At 46.9% G+C, this 18,069-nt stretch overlaps 2 protein-coding genes across 10 annotated transcripts in view; one reads left to right on the plus strand and one right to left on the minus strand.

Moving 5' to 3' along the window:
• The first annotated feature begins 323 nt into the window (after nt 1–323).
• Nucleotides 324–10,894, plus strand: LOC143004553 (uncharacterized). 5 transcript variants are annotated; one of them, XM_076155529.1, is made up of 7 exons: nt 324–453; nt 2,613–3,052; nt 4,293–4,368; nt 5,418–5,496; nt 8,402–8,510; nt 8,962–9,355; nt 9,990–10,894. In XM_076155529.1, the coding sequence occupies exons 2-7, from the start codon at nt 2,657–2,659 to the stop codon at nt 9,995–9,997; spliced, it is 1,062 nt and encodes a 353-aa protein (XP_076011644.1). In that variant the 5' UTR covers nt 324–453; nt 2,613–2,656; the 3' UTR covers nt 9,998–10,894. The 5 variants fall into 5 exon arrangements, with proteins under 5 accessions (XP_076011644.1, XP_076011645.1, XP_076011640.1 ...); XM_076155530.1 differs by having other exon boundaries at nt 8,962–9,291; XM_076155525.1 differs by having other exon boundaries at nt 8,962–10,894.
• Nucleotides 10,895–11,385: 491 nt separating this feature from the next.
• herc1 (HECT and RLD domain containing E3 ubiquitin protein ligase family member 1) overlaps nt 11,386–18,069 on the minus strand; it is a 43,864-nt gene continuing 37,180 nt past the window's right edge. For all 5 annotated transcript variants that reach the window (XM_076155523.1, XM_076155522.1, XM_076155521.1 and 2 more), the window contains exons 70-79: nt 17,784–17,953; nt 17,346–17,484; nt 16,779–16,948; nt 16,478–16,647; nt 15,919–16,084; nt 15,487–15,563; nt 15,110–15,362; nt 13,043–13,195; nt 12,127–12,432; nt 11,386–11,639 (exon numbers count right to left, since the gene is read on the minus strand). In XM_076155523.1, the coding sequence (XP_076011638.1) occupies nt 11,454–11,639; nt 12,127–12,432; nt 13,043–13,195; nt 15,110–15,362; nt 15,487–15,563; nt 15,919–16,084; nt 16,478–16,647; nt 16,779–16,948; nt 17,346–17,484; nt 17,784–17,953 (1,790 nt within the window). In that variant the 3' untranslated portion in view covers nt 11,386–11,453. The remainder of the gene's footprint in view (nt 11,640–12,126; nt 12,433–13,042; nt 13,196–15,109; nt 15,363–15,486; nt 15,564–15,918; nt 16,085–16,477; nt 16,648–16,778; nt 16,949–17,345; nt 17,485–17,783; nt 17,954–18,069) is intronic.

Here is an 18,069-nt window from a genome sequence, read left to right on the forward strand (position 1 = left end):
GACGCACGGCGATTGTTTCACCGCGCCGCTCCGTTTCCTGTGCGCGCATGCGGGTTTGTGCTGGTGTTTGATGTGTATTAATTAACTCCTCATTTCCATTTGATGTCGACGCGTTTGGCTATTTGGAGCACGCACACGCACACGCACACACACAGACACACGCGCGCACACTCAAACACACAGACGCTGAGTTAGCGCTCCGCCCCTCCCGGACACGTTGACGAGCAGGGCTGCGTGCGCTGGCCGTTTGGTTTCCCTACATCCGCTCTATGTGCACGTACACCCCCCCCCCCCTCCCTCCCTCTCTCTCTCTCTCTCTCTCTCTCTCTCTCTCACACACACATACAGAGGCTCTCACTCACTCACACTCTCTCTCTCACACACACACACACACACCGCCGCTGCATGTCCTCAGCTCACCGAGCAGGACGGGAAACAGACGCTTCACTTCTGGTAAGTGACGCTCCTGGCCGGTCGGTGTGCCTGTGCTGGTCCGTCCCTCCTCTCCTCCTTTTCACCCCCTCTCCTCTCCTCCTCCTCCTCTTCCTCACCTGGATTATTTTTTAGTATTCTTGATCAATATAATGAGTCATCATCGGTCCGCGGTGGTGAGAAGCTGATGCGCAAAAAGACGCACGGAAGGATTGTGGACATGATGTTTGCGATTTGAACGCGGCAGGTCAGATGAATTCCATCTGTGTTTGAGAAAATGTCCTCCGTCTGCATCACATCCCTAAAGCCGGAGTGTAAGGGGTGTTTGTAAACGAATCCCAGTTGTTTCTGGGTGTAAATGGGCATTATGGCTGTGTGTGTGTGTGTGTGTGTGTGTGTGTGTGTGTCTGTCTGTCTGTGTGTGTCTGTGTGTGTGTGTAAGCATGTGTGAACTGGAAACAGGTCCATGTGTTGGGATCTTTTCCTTACATAATGTTGTCCAGCCCATTTGTGAAGGCAGCAGCGTTAATCTGATTGCACAAAATCAGGAAAAATTTACTGAAGCCTAATCTGGATATCTGCATCCGAGAATTATAGACAGATTCTTCCTGAACTCAAATAATTGCAAAACACAAATAATTGTACTTGTAATCAGGCCTATCTAAAGAAATTGGAATTTTTAGAAATTTAGAATTTTGCAACGTACCAAATCACAGCATGAAGTTGAATTTTGAATAAGATGTTATAACATATGTATGTTAACACGGATACATCTTCATCCATATTTGGGAAATGATTTGGTTTCTCAAACTGACTACAGGATGACTGTTATGTATGATGAGGTCATTTATACAAACTCTTCTTCTGTCTGAGTATTGTGTGTGCACGATCTAACGCAGTGACGGGTAGAATTAAACGGTTAATTATCCCACTAAACACTTGAATGCAAGTATGAAAATCTGACTGTCAGCACGTTTACAGGCGTGTTAAAGTACTAATCCTTAGTTTTGCGTGTTTTTCGTCTCTTGACTGACACCTAATGGTAGTGGAGGTAATTACAGCAGGGCGGCGGACAACAACTCCCATTCCTTCTATGCGTAATGCAGCCGTTGCATTGAGGCGAAGCTACAGCAGGACATACTTCAAACAATCTATGTAATGAGGTCAAGAGCGTCAATGGTGTTTGGAAGAGGAGCGACGTAGCTGAAAACAATGCAAGTTAGCTTAATACACGATGAATATGTCACCGTTTGGGTAAATAATGGGAGTATCACTTTCTAAATCTCAACTCAGCTTTGGTTTACTTTGAATAAGCGACCTAAGTCACCTGATTTAAGTGTGTGTAAGTTGATTTAGTGAAATATGTAAATGCTTTATTTGCTTAGCATTGGAGTAAACATTGGATGTTTGCTTGGCCGACACACTTACACACACTGGCAGGTTCAACAATGAGGCATCGGGGCAAACACAGAGATCTTGTTCATCCTGTCCAGGTGTTTAGGTCTTAAAGCAATCTTATGTAAATTTTCAAATTTGATTATAAGATTTGCTGAAATCAGAATAAAATCCATGAATTTTTCTCTGTGAAAAATGGAATGTGTCTGTAGCGCCTCCTACTGATAGGATCTGATTTGGGAAAATCAGAATGGAGGAGAAGGAGGAGGAGTCATTCAGAATTTCTAGGATTCCACCGCTCTATGATTTTACAGACTGCTGCTTTCATTTCAGTGCATTCAAAAATCACACTAATGTGCATGTAAACATACACAAGTAACCTTTTTGGAATTAGAGCTCATTTTAAAAATACAAAACCTACAGAGAGCATCAAATGAAGACACATATTTCAACTATTTGCTCTGGATCCAGCTGCTGTGAGGATGAGATGTTCAGGAGGTGCATCTGTGAGTTTAAGGAGGCGCTGAACTCAGACACATCTGTAACCAGACAACATAGATAAGGAAGCATCTGTGGTCCAGCTGCTGTGAGGAGGTCCTCTAAGGTCACACTGACACATCTAACACTTTACATCCTCATATCTGTGCAAGGACAAATCCACATCATGGCACAAATCAAGCATTAATGAGTGGCAGCACGTTTAGCAGCAATAACCAGCAGATGTCTCTATGGTTTCATTTCTACAAGTCAACTCAATGCAAACTCTTTTCTTTTTCTTTCGGCAGTCAGGTCGTGATGCTCTCTGCTGGTTACTACTCTGAAGTTCACCATGTCCACCTCTGATTCGGATTACTCCATTGACTGGCTTGCCAGCGACGAGGAGGAGGACTGCGAGAGCCTGACCAGATTAAGTCCTCAGCCGCCGCTGCCGCCGTCCTCCACCACATCTGTAACCGCATCTCCTAGAAACTGCAGCGACCCTGGGCCAACGCGGCAGACAAGCGACTGCGGCGAGCGCAAAGACGGATGCGGCTGCGGGAGCGGCACTGAAGGAGCGGGCGCCACAGAGCCCTCGTCAGCCGCTGCTTTACAGGGACTAACCTGTGTGTGTAAAGACAAGACAGCAAAACGCCACTCAGCCAGGAAGAGGACGCACAGCCCAAAATCAGATGGGCGCCGGGAGAAACCTCAGCCAGAGGTTGAAAATGAACTCTTCTCACAAAAGGTGAGCGTCGGGCACACGCACACACACACACACACACACACACACACACATGGTTGGTCTGACAGAGAGCATCAGAGTTCATTCATCCCAATCAGGGAATGACGGGCGATAGTCACAATGGCTGCCAGGAATCGCTATGGTGACAGGAAACACTTCTGTGCTCTTTAAGGGAAAATTTTCTTTCCCCCCAATGCAATTTGGAGAAAAGGCCACATGAAAAGCATTTCTCCTTGTTTTTGGTATTGTCTTGACGTGTAACCCAATCCAAAAAGAAGGATTTGGGTGTCGGCACGTGAGAGCGGTGACTTCACTCTGACACTGCCATCTTTCATCTGTCTTCAACATTCATTCAGGCAGAAATCCATCATAGAAGAAAGCCCAGTTTACCGTCGCTCCAGAGGGAAATGGAGCAGAAACAAAGACAGAAACATGACAGTGAAAACCTTCACAGTCGTGCTCAGGACCATTAATCTGTTCACTGAGCACCGAGGTGACTGAGCTGAGTGATGGTTCTAAAGTCAGATGGACAGATTCTGCTGTGGTGTGAGGTCAGGTCAGGTCAAAGTGTACTTTACATCCTCAGATACGCTGGAAACACGTAAATAATATGGTGTTTAATCTGACCTGACATTTTTTAGCTTGGATGCAGATAGTGGATGGAGATGTGAGAGAGACAGCTGATCCACCGGCCCACCCCCCTCCATGTGTGTGTGTTTGTGTGTCCGTGCAGTGTGTCCTTATAAGATCCTGATAGATGTGAGGAAGTTATCAGGGATCTATAGAATGTGACAGGGAAACTCCTCACACCGTCCATAGCGTGTAAGTGGATCTGGGCGTGTCAGTGTTGGAGGGGTTTGATGTGAAGAGATGAAGGCGGTGCGGCGTGAAGCTGAGAGCTATCAGTTTCTCCATCAGCTTCAGTGTGGGGCCGTTAATGCAACGCTATCCAAACACAGAGCAGGCAGACATTTACCTTCAGCGATAACACGGGACTAAGGGCATCAGATGGACGAGCGCTCGCACGGTCCTAAACCACCGAGACCACCACAAAATGCGAAAAGTGACACATACACACACACACACACATACACACAAATGCATGCACAACATGTGCAAATCTGGTTATGCAATCAGTCGAGGTGCGGCAGGTGACTGTGAGGTGATTGATGTGCTGGGGTGCTCAGGTGAGCGTGGAGAAGCAGGCAGGTGAAGGTCTAACACACTTATCTGCTCCTCACAGTGTGCAGAGCTGCAGTGCTACATCCAGCCGCTGTCGTCCATCCTGCGCCGCCTGAGGTCAGGCCGCTACTCTGAACGTAAGTGTGTGTGTGTGTGTGTGTGTGTGTGAAATGCCTTGAATCGATCATCCTGTTCTGCGGTTATTGGAGTCAGGAGTGGAAACATGAACTCAGACAGCTGGGAGCTTTTTGGTTGCTCTCCACATGTTTGTTACTGTTTGATATTCACTGCAGCTGCATATGAAACATCTTTACAGTGTTTACACCCGCATAAACACACAAACACATCTTCTTCCACCTGTCCTTGCTGTGGTTCAATTACTTCAGCACCTGTGGGTTTGTCTCACTGGAATGTGAGGTTTGACCCTTTGACAGAATGCTTTACACAAACTACAGTAAACTATTCCTACTATATCATATCTATCATCTATTATGTGCTGTGGATGGCAACAGAATGAGCACAGCACATGTAAAAATGGCTGTATGTAAAGGTTTTGACTCAAAATTACAAATATATATCCACTTGATCCCTTTCATCCTTCCATTTTATTCATATTCATTCTGAAGCGATTGAGTCTGAATCGCTGCACTGACAGTTCCAGTGGAGGAGCACAGCAGCAGGAGCAAAGGCCTCGGGAGTCGTTTCACTCTTTTAACCTGAGACGACCTCACAGATGAAAGGCGGATCAAAGATGTTCTGCTGCATCAGTGTCACTGAGATCCACACACACACATACAAGCGTTTCTCCCCTTCCTCTTACACGATTTTGATAATCTTATTTAAATGATGCAGTGATTATGCAGTGAACTGTGAAATTATGCGACAAATTTGCGACAAATTTCAGCTATTTGTTGAATCAAACACTGCACTTGTGGAATTGCGAAACAGCTGGAGGGACTGCGTGATGATGAAGGACAGCTGTGATGAAGCTGACCTCTTGTCCGCACGTTTGTTTTAGTGGAGGCATCGAAGCTAAGCTGACGAGCGTGATGAGCGATGACACAGTGCAGTTTGGATTGACAGTGATGTTGTGCTGAAGGGCTGAAGCCTGTATGCCTCAACCTCCTCCTCCTCCTCTTCCTCCTCCTCCTCGTGCTCAATGTAGATTTCTGTCTTTCTCCCGCAGGTCTCAGCAGTTTCCAGGAGAGTGTCGCAATGGACCGTATCCAGAGAATAATGGGGGTCCTTCAGAATCCAAAAATGGGGTAAGTACCTTTAGAAAGACGTCAATCATCATCCATGACTCGCCCTGATCTGTCAGCACACTGCAGTGACGACAACATGACTGCCTGGTTCCTGTTGTGTGGTCCTGATCCCATGGCTTTACAGAGTTTTGGACTGGCAGTGGTGATCCAAACGTAAAGTGATGCCCAAACACCACAAATCCACCGATACACAGGTTGTGTGTCCCTAACAGTGGAGGGAGGTGAAACCTGTCCTCTGTAGACGACGCAGTAAACTCACAGGAGTATAGATGAAAGGCTTTACTGGGTGGAACTGTAACACTGTTTGGAGCTAAATTACAAACATAAAAGAGTGTGTTTGATGGTTTAGAAGACAAACTCCTTCTTTCCTGTGCTGTAAATTCCTGCTGGACTTTCCATGACCTTCCACCAGCGTCAGGGACATGAAGTACGGCTGAGGGTCAGAGCACACAAGCCGGTGTATGTGTGTATGTGTGTGTGTGCGAGTGTGTGTGGCCCTGAGCGTACCTTTATAAAGGCTCGTTTTAGTCTTTGAAGCCAGATGGGAGCAGCCAGAAAAGTACAATGAGCACCGTGAAGTCGGAACAATTGCAGGAAAACATTCACAGGTCAATTTCATCCACTTTTGGTTGAGCTGCAGTTCACCAGACTCTATCAGGTCTGTGCAGATGTGGATTGCTGCTGGCATGTGATCCTCCAGGCTGGACTGTGAGACGCGTGAGAGGACGCCAATACATTTACACATGACGCTCCGGGGGATTGAACACTTGGACACTAAGAACATTTGGGCAAGAGTTTGTGTTTTGTTGGGGAAACTGAACTAAAAGAGTAAATACAGAGAACTGGTGACTGCTCAGTAACCTGTTTATCTTGACGTGACATAGGAGCAACATTCCTCTGCCAATACTGAGCTGTTCACTTGCTGTTACACCAAAACAAACTCATGTTGATCCAATCTGGCGAGGAACAGAGTCTCCCGGTGCTCAGTGTCTCAGCTGCAGCTAAAAGATGAATGTGCAAATCTAAACACCTGTGCCTCAAGGTCTCAATATCCAGCCCATGTGTTCCCCTTTCTGATTTGTTTCTGATTTTCTCAGTCGTCCGTATCTAATCCATGTTTCCACGGGATTTGATCTGAAACCAAATAAGATGGAACGATCACAGCAGCTTTGCAAAGGATGATGGGTCGATTTGAAGGTAGAGATTTTGAAGCAGTTTGGGTGTGTGTGTGTGTGCGGCAGCGATTGATGAGATTTATGACACAAAATTCCTGTGTGTTGAGACATCATAGGCAAATAGGGACATCAGGTTTATTTCCTCATAGGCACGTGACCCCAAACACAGCAGAGAACACTTGAGCCCTGTGACTTTATGACACATTCATCAGGTGTATCTCTGAGTGGGTCTGACAGGGCTGCTGGTGTGTGTGTGTGCGTGTCCGGTGTGGCCCACACATGCAGCGCTGCAGCGTAGGTGGCGTCTGCGGGACAAACCCGGATGGAACAGACGCGCGGTCCTTGCTGAGTGGGTGAGACACTCGCCTCATCATCACCATGAAGACGTGTGGGATGTTGTGTTGTGTTGTCCCGAGGAGCCGCTACACTCACACTGAGGCCGGCAACACAGAATGAAGTTACCAGCTTTGCTCTGATGAGTGTGACTGTGAATGATTGACGGTGTTGGTGAAAGTTCAACACGTGAATATTTGTGTGTCGAAGCAATGAGATATCAACGGGGAGACTGGTGGGTGTGACATTGACAAAGGAAAGAATGTCGTCTATGCCGTGTGGCGTCAAAGTGTGTGTGTGTGTGTGTGTGTGTGTTGGCAGCAGTAATGGTCTTGAGCCCAGCCCGCGGCACTGAGCCTCGGGTGAGGCCGCTGGCTGCGGGACCTTTGGGGCTTACAGAGCTATTTATACGCGCCGAACGGAGCCGCGCGCCGTCCCTCCCCCGCTGCCACGTGCGGCCCGCCGCGCGGGTCACATTTCTCATGTGGAAGCGAACATGCGTACGCGTCACGCGCCGCTACATGGACGTGGACGTGTGCGGACTCGCAGATGAGACGTGACGTAGAGAACGGCTGACTGTGGCGGCGGCATGTGAGCGTTCACTCAAAAGGGGCGCGCGTGTGGGCGGAGCTTGGATGAGGATTATGTAATGTTGTTGGCGAGAAGTCCCGAAGTCATCGGAGCTGCTAGCCGACGCGTCTGCCGCTGCCGCTTCACACCGAGGAGTCCTGCTCTGTACAGACACGCACGTTTAAGGACGTCTAAGCAGCACAATGGACTCAAGGATGCACAAGTCTAAGGAAACAGGTCCCTGTGCGTGTGTGATGATGCGTGTATCTGCTATATACACGAAAGCAGCAATAATGAAAATATACACAGCTATTCAGAATAAACAATCTTGTATTTCTAAGTGTGAAAATTGTAGGTGAGTTCTAGAGAGCCAAACCACCAGACGCTTTGGTTCTTTACACGCTCCTCTTCATTGGAGTCAAGATGATCTGACCTGACAGACTGAGCACAGATGCAGTCTGGCTCCTGTGCTGATTGGATCTCAGCTATGATTGCAGTTCACACAGCTGGGACACATTTGTGCGATCAAATCTGCCCACAATATGACATCATCATGCTGCCTCGTCTTGACATAAATGAGTGGCTAGTGAAAATGCGCGTCACCTCAACTGGCAGACAGAGGTCACATTCATTAAGCAGCTAAATGCATTAGTTTATGATTCTAATGTTGAATTTAAAGTGCATTTATCACAAAGTAATAACTGTGGTCATCAATTCAATGTACCGAGTAAAACTCAAGTGTAAGAACCTCAAAATTCTAATTAAATAGAGATCCTAAGTGAATCAGTGCAGCATCATTCTCCATTCTGTTTCTCTTTGTTTCCCAGTGGACGTTTTCTCAGCATCGTCCTGAAAATAGAAGCGATGCTCCGCAGCTGGTTCCCTCATATGAGAGCAGACGTGACGGATGACAGCACTCCAGCAAAGAAGCACAAGGTAAATTTAGTTACACATGGATGTGGTGTTTGCTCACACACACACTATGAGCGTCCCTCCTCTAAAGCCGACAGGGGAGGCGTCATTCAGATTACGCAACAGAACGCTGGGAAAGGATTGTGAGGGTATTAGGTTGTTTTTATTGGCCTGAAGTAGTGGGGATCATCCCACTCAGCCTGTGCAGGAGGCACCACATGTCCTTGCACTCCCACACATCAGTGCGTTCAAAAATGCACGTAACATAACTATCCACCAAATTAACCACAGAATGACAGAATGTCAACCTCTGCCGTAGTTTATCTTCAATCTGCTTTTATTTTGAAGGGGAGAAACCCACACCAGAATTAAAAAACAATGAAACAAATAAATGGATCTGATGCATGTGCTTGGATTCCTTCTTTGATCTTCATCTATGAGGCGGCTGTGTCACGTGTTCCTCCTCTTCCTCCAGCAGCATCATCCCAGTGCCGCCCCACCTCGGTTATCTCTGTGCACCTTTGATGCTGAGTTGGTCCTCAGAGCTTCTGACGGCTCTCTGTTGGGCCCTCACTCCACCACTCACCTCAAATGGCTCCACACTTCGCCCATCTGCTCCTTCAAAGTACCAGAGTCCATGCTGGGCCGCCATGCCACCTCTGCCTCAGCGGCACCCGCTCACTGCAGCCAGCGAGCCTGCACCCAGGACAACGCTGTGTCCTCCAGCACCGACTTGTCGTTGTCGGGGCCCCTGCGGCGCTTCAGCAAGGGGGCGGTGCCTTTAAAGATCAGCTCACCTTGTCTGGTAAGACTACTGCAGGCCAAGGATAGCATCATCGCTCCCAGAACTACAGGAGACGCTAGCACAAGTGAGCAGAGCTGGTCGTCTTAGCTACAGAACTGTGTGTGTGTGTGCGTGTGGACACGTTATGTGCTGTGATTGCTAATGGATAATCTGGGGACAGACCTGGGTGAGACCGGATCTCATCACGCAGGCTGACAAAGGCTTCCACAGCAGCTGAAGTTGCTAAAAGGCCTTAAAAGCATGTTTCATAGTCTTCTAAGTCCATTCCTTTGTTTCTTTCATGGACATGTGAGCTCCAATAGCATGTAACAGTGACCAGCATGAGAGTCCTCATGGACACACACAAGGACATCAATTTCTGGATTTGGGTTTCGGGGCACGATGATGATGGCTGGGGTGAGGAAACATCCAGGTGGAGTGGGAACTATTTGTTTGAGTTGGATGGGAGTCATCTTCTGAAGAGTCCAAAGATTGAGGGGGGAAAGGAATGTTGGCAGAGGGAATTGTGTGTCCCGTAACAGCAGACTGAGGGAATAAATAAATAAGGGAAGAGAGGCAGGAATCATGGGTTCTGCTGAGAACATGTAGATAAATGAAACTATTGTCTTAATGTGACTGCACAATATGGAGGGTATGGAGAGTTCAGCTTTCATACCTGAACACTTAGACTGTTACTCTGTTGGTCTGCTTCTCCGTAGGTCTTTAACCGTTCCTCTACCTCTTGCTGATATCACACCATAAGCTGGGTATCTGGCGTTGCGCTGCTGCTGGATGAACACCGTAAAACTCAACTTCACAAGAGGAACCCGCAGGCCAGTGAAGAGGTCCTCGCACAGAATTCTGCTTTCCTACTTCCGATACCTCCACATGCAGTAATCGCCTGGTTGTCACCGGCGACGGGCTTTGGTTCCTTCACACCGTTGGCCTTCCTCCACAAGCTTTGTGAAGCGAAACACCCGAGAGCTGCAAACGCTGCGTGGAACGTTGTCTTCCGAAAACACCCGAGGGACAGTTTTACCCTCCGATGTTAACGTTTTTTGCGAACAATATGGACCAATTATGGCCAGGGGGAGGTGTCGGAAGTAGAAAAGACGGGTTTGCCTGGGAGGCCCGGCACAAAGAGCCCCACAGTGTCACCGAGCCTCGGCCCTCACAGGATGTCAGCTTTTTTTTCCTTTGTCCTGAAAGTTCTGGAGCCATAATGGGCACAGTGGGGCTCAGCGAAGGCATAAATAAGGTTTCATACGACAGCAGCACAACCGATGTAAACAACTAGGAATCAGCTCTTGCCTTTAACACTCTGCATGGCTGATCTGATAAACGGCGATGACTTCCAGTAGGTTTTTCCTCTTCAAATCTGTTGTGAAATAGAATTATTCCCCGGATAGACTTCATCTGAAACGTCTCCTGCCAAAATGTCGACCAAACGATCTTACCAACGTGGTCTTAGGGAAAAAGACCAAATTACCACGACCACACTGCTTCACCATGTAGACAAGTTTTCCTTTATGTATGTGTTTTCACAATTTATTTACTCCCCCAAATGATGGCCTTTGTGATATTTTGTACTGAAATAAATGTGATGTCTGCTTTCTGACAGGAAGTGTGTGACTCTTTCACCCCCCCATCATACACAAAGCAGTTTGTTTTACAACAGAGAAGCAACAAATACATTTTGCAGCATTTAATGTGGGTTTGTTTTGCTTTAGGAAACTCGACATAGGCCATTTAGAAATTAAAACAAAATAAATATGGATATCATGTAAAACATTTTTCCTAATGAGGCATTTTACACAATGTACAATACTTTCCCTCACCACTGTTTCAAGTTCTATACACATTTCAAAACAAATGCACATCCTCCATCCAGAAGCCCTGAACACGGGACGTGGAGTCATGAAAAACAAATTTAACACTAAATGCACTTCTCATGTGGGTTTGTGTGTCTTTAAAAACTGCTAATAAACCACAAGATGAAATCAAAAAATACTGAATCACAGAATGAGTTTAAAATGTGGCCTGTCTGCTCGGGGATTCCTGCAATTGGCGCAGTGATGACGATGCATCTCTGGGTTTTTGCTCTGTGTGTGTGTGTGTGTGTGAGACATTCTCATGACAGGGTACTTATTCTGTCATTCTTACGTCTGCACAAACGGTGTGTGTCAGTAGTCTGTGTCGGAGCCCTCAGCATTGTCGACGTTGCGTGAGAGCATGTAGTTGTCCATGTCGATGGAGCGGCAGTTGTTAATGGCGTAGCGCAGCCTCTCCGCCATGACGGCCTGGCTGGAGTACGGAGGCAGACGCAGCTGGAAGAAACACGTCTGAGACGTGGGCAGGCTGTCGTACGGCTGTGGAGGAAATGCATGCAGGCATTAATATTTAACAGGTTTAACTCTGTGCTATGCTGATTTCAATCCATGTTAGGAATCTGTATAACTGCAAAACTTCATTTCACACAAAATCAACAAGGCCAATTCAGCCATTTTCTTAAGGAGCTAAAGCTTTCCCTGACCTGACTCTGCCCTAAAGTGCTGAACTGCAAAAAAAAAAATGTACTAAGTTCGACTTCTTTCTACGACTTTTTTTGAATTTGTAATTTTCAACAAAAATTAAAAATAAATAAATAAATAAATAGAAATAAGTATTTGAAATAAATACTTTCATTCATGATTCATGATCAAGGGCCCTGGTTTTATGGAATAAATGTGACTAAATAAATAAATCCTTTCATGTCATTTTGAGGAAGACATTTTTTTCCCTTTTGAGGCTGAACGTTAAATGTAGGCGGAGCAAACGACACCTCCACCTTCCCTCAGATGCTCACGGCCGACTCACCCTGTCCACCTTCATGATCTGGAACCTCTGGGAGATGTCGGCCGTGTTGGCGGGCAGGCGCGAGCGGCCTGAGACGAAGCGCATGAAGAGCACTCGCTCCTCGTTGGAGAACTCGTCCAGGGTCTGCCAGAACCACTGCACCAGCGAGTGCTGCTCATCCACCTCGCGATACCGCACGACCTTCTTCAGCACCTCGCAGCAGATCTCAGGCATGCCGCACACCATCTGCTCCAGCTGCTTGGCTGTCAGCAGGGAGAGGAGCGGCACGGGGACGATCCACGACATGCCTTCACGCACCGCCGCCACCTGACGAGGACAAAGAAGAGGCGTGATCTCTGAGGCTGCGTTTACCCCAGCAGGTACAAAGTGACCGAGCTCCAGTTATTGGCACCGCATTTGGAACTCAGATCTGATGCAGTGTCAGATATCTGCAATGTGACTCATCAAGCCTGTATAAGTTGTGGACCTATAAAGGCATCAGTACAGGCACCGTGGGAGAGGAAGGCTTCAAATACTGTACACAAATAAAATGAAGTCATGGTGGAGCTTGACAAACACAGTAGCTTGCATAATTCGGTCTCCTTTGCATTTTTTGTAATGTTTTGTTTCGTTCCTGTGGTTCATTTCAGGTCACATATGAGCCATGTAAGGGTTAAACTGATCATTGAGACCTGTAGTTTAATGTCACCTTACTTTGATTTAGACAACATACTAGAATTGAATTGACCAGCATACAGGAGAAATACAGTCTCACATGCTCATCGCTTAGCAACCTGCACTGCAGCTTCAGTCAGCAGGTGGCTCAGTGTGGGGTCGAGTGTACTGTGATGATGTGAGAAACCATACAAAACCATCTTTAGTGTCGCACAACTCCCAGTTCAGTCGTTAATGGAAGCTAACGCAGAGCCGTACGTACTTGTCGATCGATCTCGTGCAGCCGGTACTCGACAGCTCGCTCCACGTATTCCTTCCTGTTAGAGAAAGTGAGAGGGATACTGTTTCCTCCCGGGATGATTGGCACCATCTTGCCATCTGCACTCTGTCCAACAAAGGAATCCAGAGGAATCATCTGAAAAGGCACAGAAGGACGACACCGATGAATAAGCGAAACTCAGCGGATCTCATGTAAAGTCCCCGGTCTTGAGCACGTGGCCTGGACTTAAGATAACGTTTCAAAAAGCTACAACACAAAACAAATCCTCCACTGCTCAGATGATTGATGGGTTACAAAAGATGAAATTTATCTTTTCATTTAATCCCCCTCCTGGCGTGAGATGGGGGAGATCATCATATCACGGTCGACACATTTGACAGCTCGTCAGGCATAATTCACACACGTTCACCCCCCCGACGTTGAACAGAAGCCAACGGAGGAGCGGGGAAAAAAAAAGTGCACAACGAGATTCTTTCTCTCTGAACCTCCCACACTCGCTCCCTTCATGCCAAAGAGGCAGATGCAGCCCTGGACATAGCAGTGTTGTGGCTTCGCTTCCAGAATCCCCCCCCCCTCTTCCCCCTTCCCCCTCCTCTATGAGGCCTGGGAGCGCGGCCAAGTCTTTGGCTAGGCAGGATATGCTGCATCAACAGCGGCCCTGGCATTCCAGCAGGCCCGGGCTTTTACAGTGCAGGGGTTGTGTGAGGTTGTTTGGACAGAATGAGGGGCTTTCTCTCGGTCTCGCCAGCCTATCTGTGGTTACGGGTGGGAAGGAAAGTGTGTGTGTGTGTGTGTGTGTGTGTGTGTGTGTGTGTGTGTGTGTGTGTGTGTGTGTTCTGTCTGAGCTGTGATATCGGTACAATGGACTGAGCCACCGACGTGCAGACATTTTATCAGCAGTGTGAGTGAAACAGTGTGTGTCGGAGCAGGCAACAGAGGCGAAGCGGCCCACTAATCCACAGCTGAGCTTTAGTTCTGAGCGATGGTGTTTAAATGCTTATCCACAAGCTTTCACATTGCTCGAACTGGCTTTAACCACAACACACACTCATCCGTCTGCCCGTCTTCATTCAGCCTGACTGCAGTCTAAAGTGTGCTCACAGATTCAGAGCAACGTTTCATTTGTTAAAACTTAAACTGTCATCTGTAAAAACCTCTTGTGAACCACATGACGGCCTGTGTTGCTTTCTGTTCGCTCTCAGTGGGAGTGGTATGATGATGGCATGTGACATCATTTGGAGTGTGTTTGGGTTTTGCAATGATGAAGTCAGACTATTGGAATAAAAACAGGCTTGATCCAAGGCTTATTGCTCTTTTTAACAGGATGTGTGTGATTCTGAAAAAACAAACACTCGCATGGCCCCAAGAGAAACACACACATGATGTTCACACTGTCAAAACCATGGCCAGTCATTCTATGAGTCTGTTATGGTTGGTAATCCCCTACTGTACTGCTGAGCCCAGGCTTAAGCCAAAATACAGAGTAATGTAGCTCTGGTCACTGACATGCAAGGATAGAAAAGGCCAGAGGTCGTGCGTAGCTGGTATTTACTGCCAGAGGAAGAATGAGCCTTATTCAACCAACATTCTCCAATAAAAGTTTCCAGCCTGATAAAGATGAAGACACATTCAGATCCATCAAACCTGAAGTCCAGGCTGGGTTCACCCTGCTCAATTAGCTAAGGGTGTGTGTGAGGTATGTCATCCTATTTCTGTCAGACATGGCAAACAGGCAACTTGTATAATATAAGAATTTAGATGGAACAACTAAAGAAAATAACAGAAAGACACTGATCTGACCAGTTGATCAGTTTATAGTGAGCACATTATGCACCCTCTAAGTCAATACAGGAGTCCTGAAGTGCCCTGCAATAAATGTGCCTTTGTGAAGTTTACTACGGTCAGTGGTGTTGACAGAGCGTGGGAGAGGTGCAGAATAGTGCAGTGGCATTGTGAGATTGTACCGATCCCCTTCATGACCCTAACTCCCATACAACAAGATAAAAGGCCTCATAAAATCCTAACTCTCCGCCTCAGACTGTGACCCACCTCATGGAAATTCTCCTCAGTGATGCCGCTGTCTTCAATGTGAAGAATGCCTTTGAGCGTTTGCACGTAGAGGAGGTCCACTTCCTCCAGGTCCTCCAGCAACAGGGGGATACAGCACAGCTGTTTCCACACCAGGGGCGCAAGGTGCAGGTCCAGGGGTTTCTTGGTGCGGATGGCCACGCCCATCAGGATGCCCAGAAACCTAAACTGGAGCATGTGTTCATCCAGGCACGCCGAGGGATTGAACAAGAACCTGAGCAGAACACAAGAACACGCAATGTTGGGGTTGTAACTAATAACAGTAGGAGCAGGAGCGGAGGGTAACTGAGGCCAACGTTTCGTATTAATTTTCGTATTTTATTCATAGTTGTCCTCACCTGTCTCTGTTGTAGCCAACCTCTGCTGTGGCGTTGGGGGAGGGGATGAGTAGATCAACCACACATGTCTCCAACTCCTACAATCACATGCACAGCAAAACAACACTAGCATCATTAGATCACAGCCTCAGATGGTTGATCTCACTTATCTTAAAATAGGGACATGTAGATTTCATCAATCAAAGGGTAAATATGAATTCATTTCTCATCTGTTAGTTCAAATTAAATGTCTTCCGTTTTTAAATCTTCGTTGACCCCAAAAAGCAGATTTAAAATGTCTGTAAATGACGAGACATGTAAATCTAATGTGAGTCGGAAATGTATTATGGCATTGAAAATAAAACATCTGTTCTTCTATTTGTATTATTTGGTCGGACAAATCAAATATTTGAAAAGATCTTTTGCAAAATTTGCTATCTCTTTTTCTTTTACCTGACACATCTCTGTGATGGTGTCATCAAAGACTCCCCCTGCATCGTCAGCGCCCTCTCCCACAAGTTTGACCTTCCAGGCCCTGGATGGCAGCCGCAGGTCGGAGGCGTTCAACTTCACCACCTGTCGGGCGATCTGTACAAAGATGGGCTTGCACTTCCGGCCCCTGGAAAGAATCGGCACCCGCAATGGAAAAGGAAAGAGGGAGAGAATCATTAGTAATGAACAAAAGAACATCTCACAGTCTCAACCAAAGGAGCAAAACATGTAAGACACACCTAAGCTCCAAAAACTGTTGGTTTACGCCACAACATTCAATCACACCTCCAACCATATATTTGCTTTTGATTGTATTGGATCAGTGACTATGGAGAGCAGAAAGTAACAATTACATATTTTTAAACCTGCCCTCAACTTGTCCCTGGAACTCTTTATGTATGCACATACATAAGCTACACTGGTTCCACCCTGGGAAATATTCATTTTCTGTTCATGTCTGGTTGGGAAACACCCCTTACTGTGCTACAACTTTGGATTGACTGGGACCAGGAGAACTAACCGTGTGGAAATCCGTTTGACTGTGATCTGTGGACCGTAGTTCTTGCCCTGCACCATGGTCTTGCCTATTGAGCGCACCATGGGTAAAGTGTAGACCCTCGGGGCCAACAGGGGCCTCAGCTGGCCCTGAACAATCCCCCAGGTACCAGCATTGTAGTGGGAAGTGTAGCTCTGGAAAGTAGAAAGACATTTAGACTCATTACAAGCTAGAGTAAACACATCAATCAATGATGTTGGTAACCATAAGGCCAAAACCTGTCTTAGTTTTTAGTCTTTGCTTTGTGTGCTGGTTGGTTCCTTACTTGGTTGTTGGGACTGAGGTTGAGCAACCTCCATGAGGAGTACATGAGGTCGGAGAAGTGGTAGAGCAGGCGTAGGCGGGCCCTCACTGCCTCGATGCTCACCTCCTTCAGCCCACTGTACTGAGGAGGCACTGCAATGGGCAGACCGAGCTGCAGAGGCACCGACGAGCCTGAAGAGGCAGAAGCATCAAGAGTAAAGGGATGAGGGACGGAGGAGGCCAGAAGCATCACAGGAGAGAGAAAAGGACAGACGAAGGAGGATAATCCCAAATTAAGTAATAATTTTCAAGTATTTTAGTTAGACTATGACATAAAATATTTGTCATATGTAATCTCTGGAACCATGACTGGAACTTAAAAAGACAGGCAGCTAATGCAGTTTTCCTAATTATCTCCTAACCCTAAATTCCTCACTGTTTGTTCACCTCAGTATCTCAGCTGAAAACAATGTGCTGTTTGTTGTGCTTTAGCTACATGTCCCAGCAGTATCGCACAAACTCTGATGCCAAGTATAGAGTATCTGTCCAACATACAGCAATGGCTTGGAGGAGTGTGACTGTGTCTCACCTGGAGCTCTGGGCGGCACAGAGGGCGCCGTCCACGCCGCACTGTGGCAGCGTCCAGCGGAGATCTGGTGGATGTTTTTGCCCTGTAGCACTGTCGCCAGTGTTGGTTCTCTTATATGGTTGGTATGGCTCAAACCCAACTAGACAACAAATGAACCATGAATTATTCATATACGGTTGTACGATGTATTGAAATGTGATCCTTAGCCAGAGGATAAATGTTAATGCACAATATAAATGAGCACAGGATGCATTTCAACCTTCCAAACCATGTACATATGTGGTAAGCGGTCTATCTGGAAGGTTATAAATGGCATTTTCTACATTCTGACTATGCCGTTATTGACAGTTTGCTTGTTTTGCCCTTTGCATTGCTGTCAGTATAACCATGCTGACTGACAGCCTTGCTGGGGTTTCACCAAGTGTAACAGCAGGTTACCTGTCCCTCAGAGTTACTACCCCAGGTGTAGACGTCTCCAGTGGAAGCGAGCACAAGTGTGTGTTCAGCCCCTACAGCGACATCCTGGATGTGGACCACTGACAGTGCAGGCACCTGCTGGGGACGGTTATGGTTCCTGGCTCGGCCCTCTGGCAAGCCGATGAGCCGGTCTGCAAACAGGAGGAAAATGATTGACAAATGATTGACAATGTATGAATATAAAAACATTAAAAGCCATACCTAATATTAATATTATCATAATTCTGAGCACAACTATAAATTGCTA

This window comes from Genypterus blacodes, unplaced genomic scaffold, assembly GCF_046128005.1.
Source record: "Genypterus blacodes isolate CSIRO-AG114 ecotype Tasmania unplaced genomic scaffold, CSIRO-AGI_Gbla_v1 ptg000067l_1, whole genome shotgun sequence".
NCBI classification, from domain to species: domain Eukaryota; kingdom Metazoa; phylum Chordata; class Actinopteri; order Ophidiiformes; family Ophidiidae; genus Genypterus; species Genypterus blacodes.

Excerpts from the sequence above, each read along its gene's own strand:
- LOC143004553 (XM_076155525.1), top strand. The coding sequence starts at position 2,657 with ATGTCCACCTCTGATTCGGATTACTCCATTGACTGGCTTGCCAGCGAC. Across the intron at positions 3,053-4,292 it reads ATGAACTCTTCTCACAAAAG|TGTGCAGAGCTGCAGTGCTA; the intron begins GTGAGCGTCGGG and ends TGCTCCTCACAG. Across the intron at positions 8,511-8,961 it reads CTCCAGCAAAGAAGCACAAG|CAGCATCATCCCAGTGCCGC; the intron begins GTAAATTTAGTT and ends CTCTTCCTCCAG.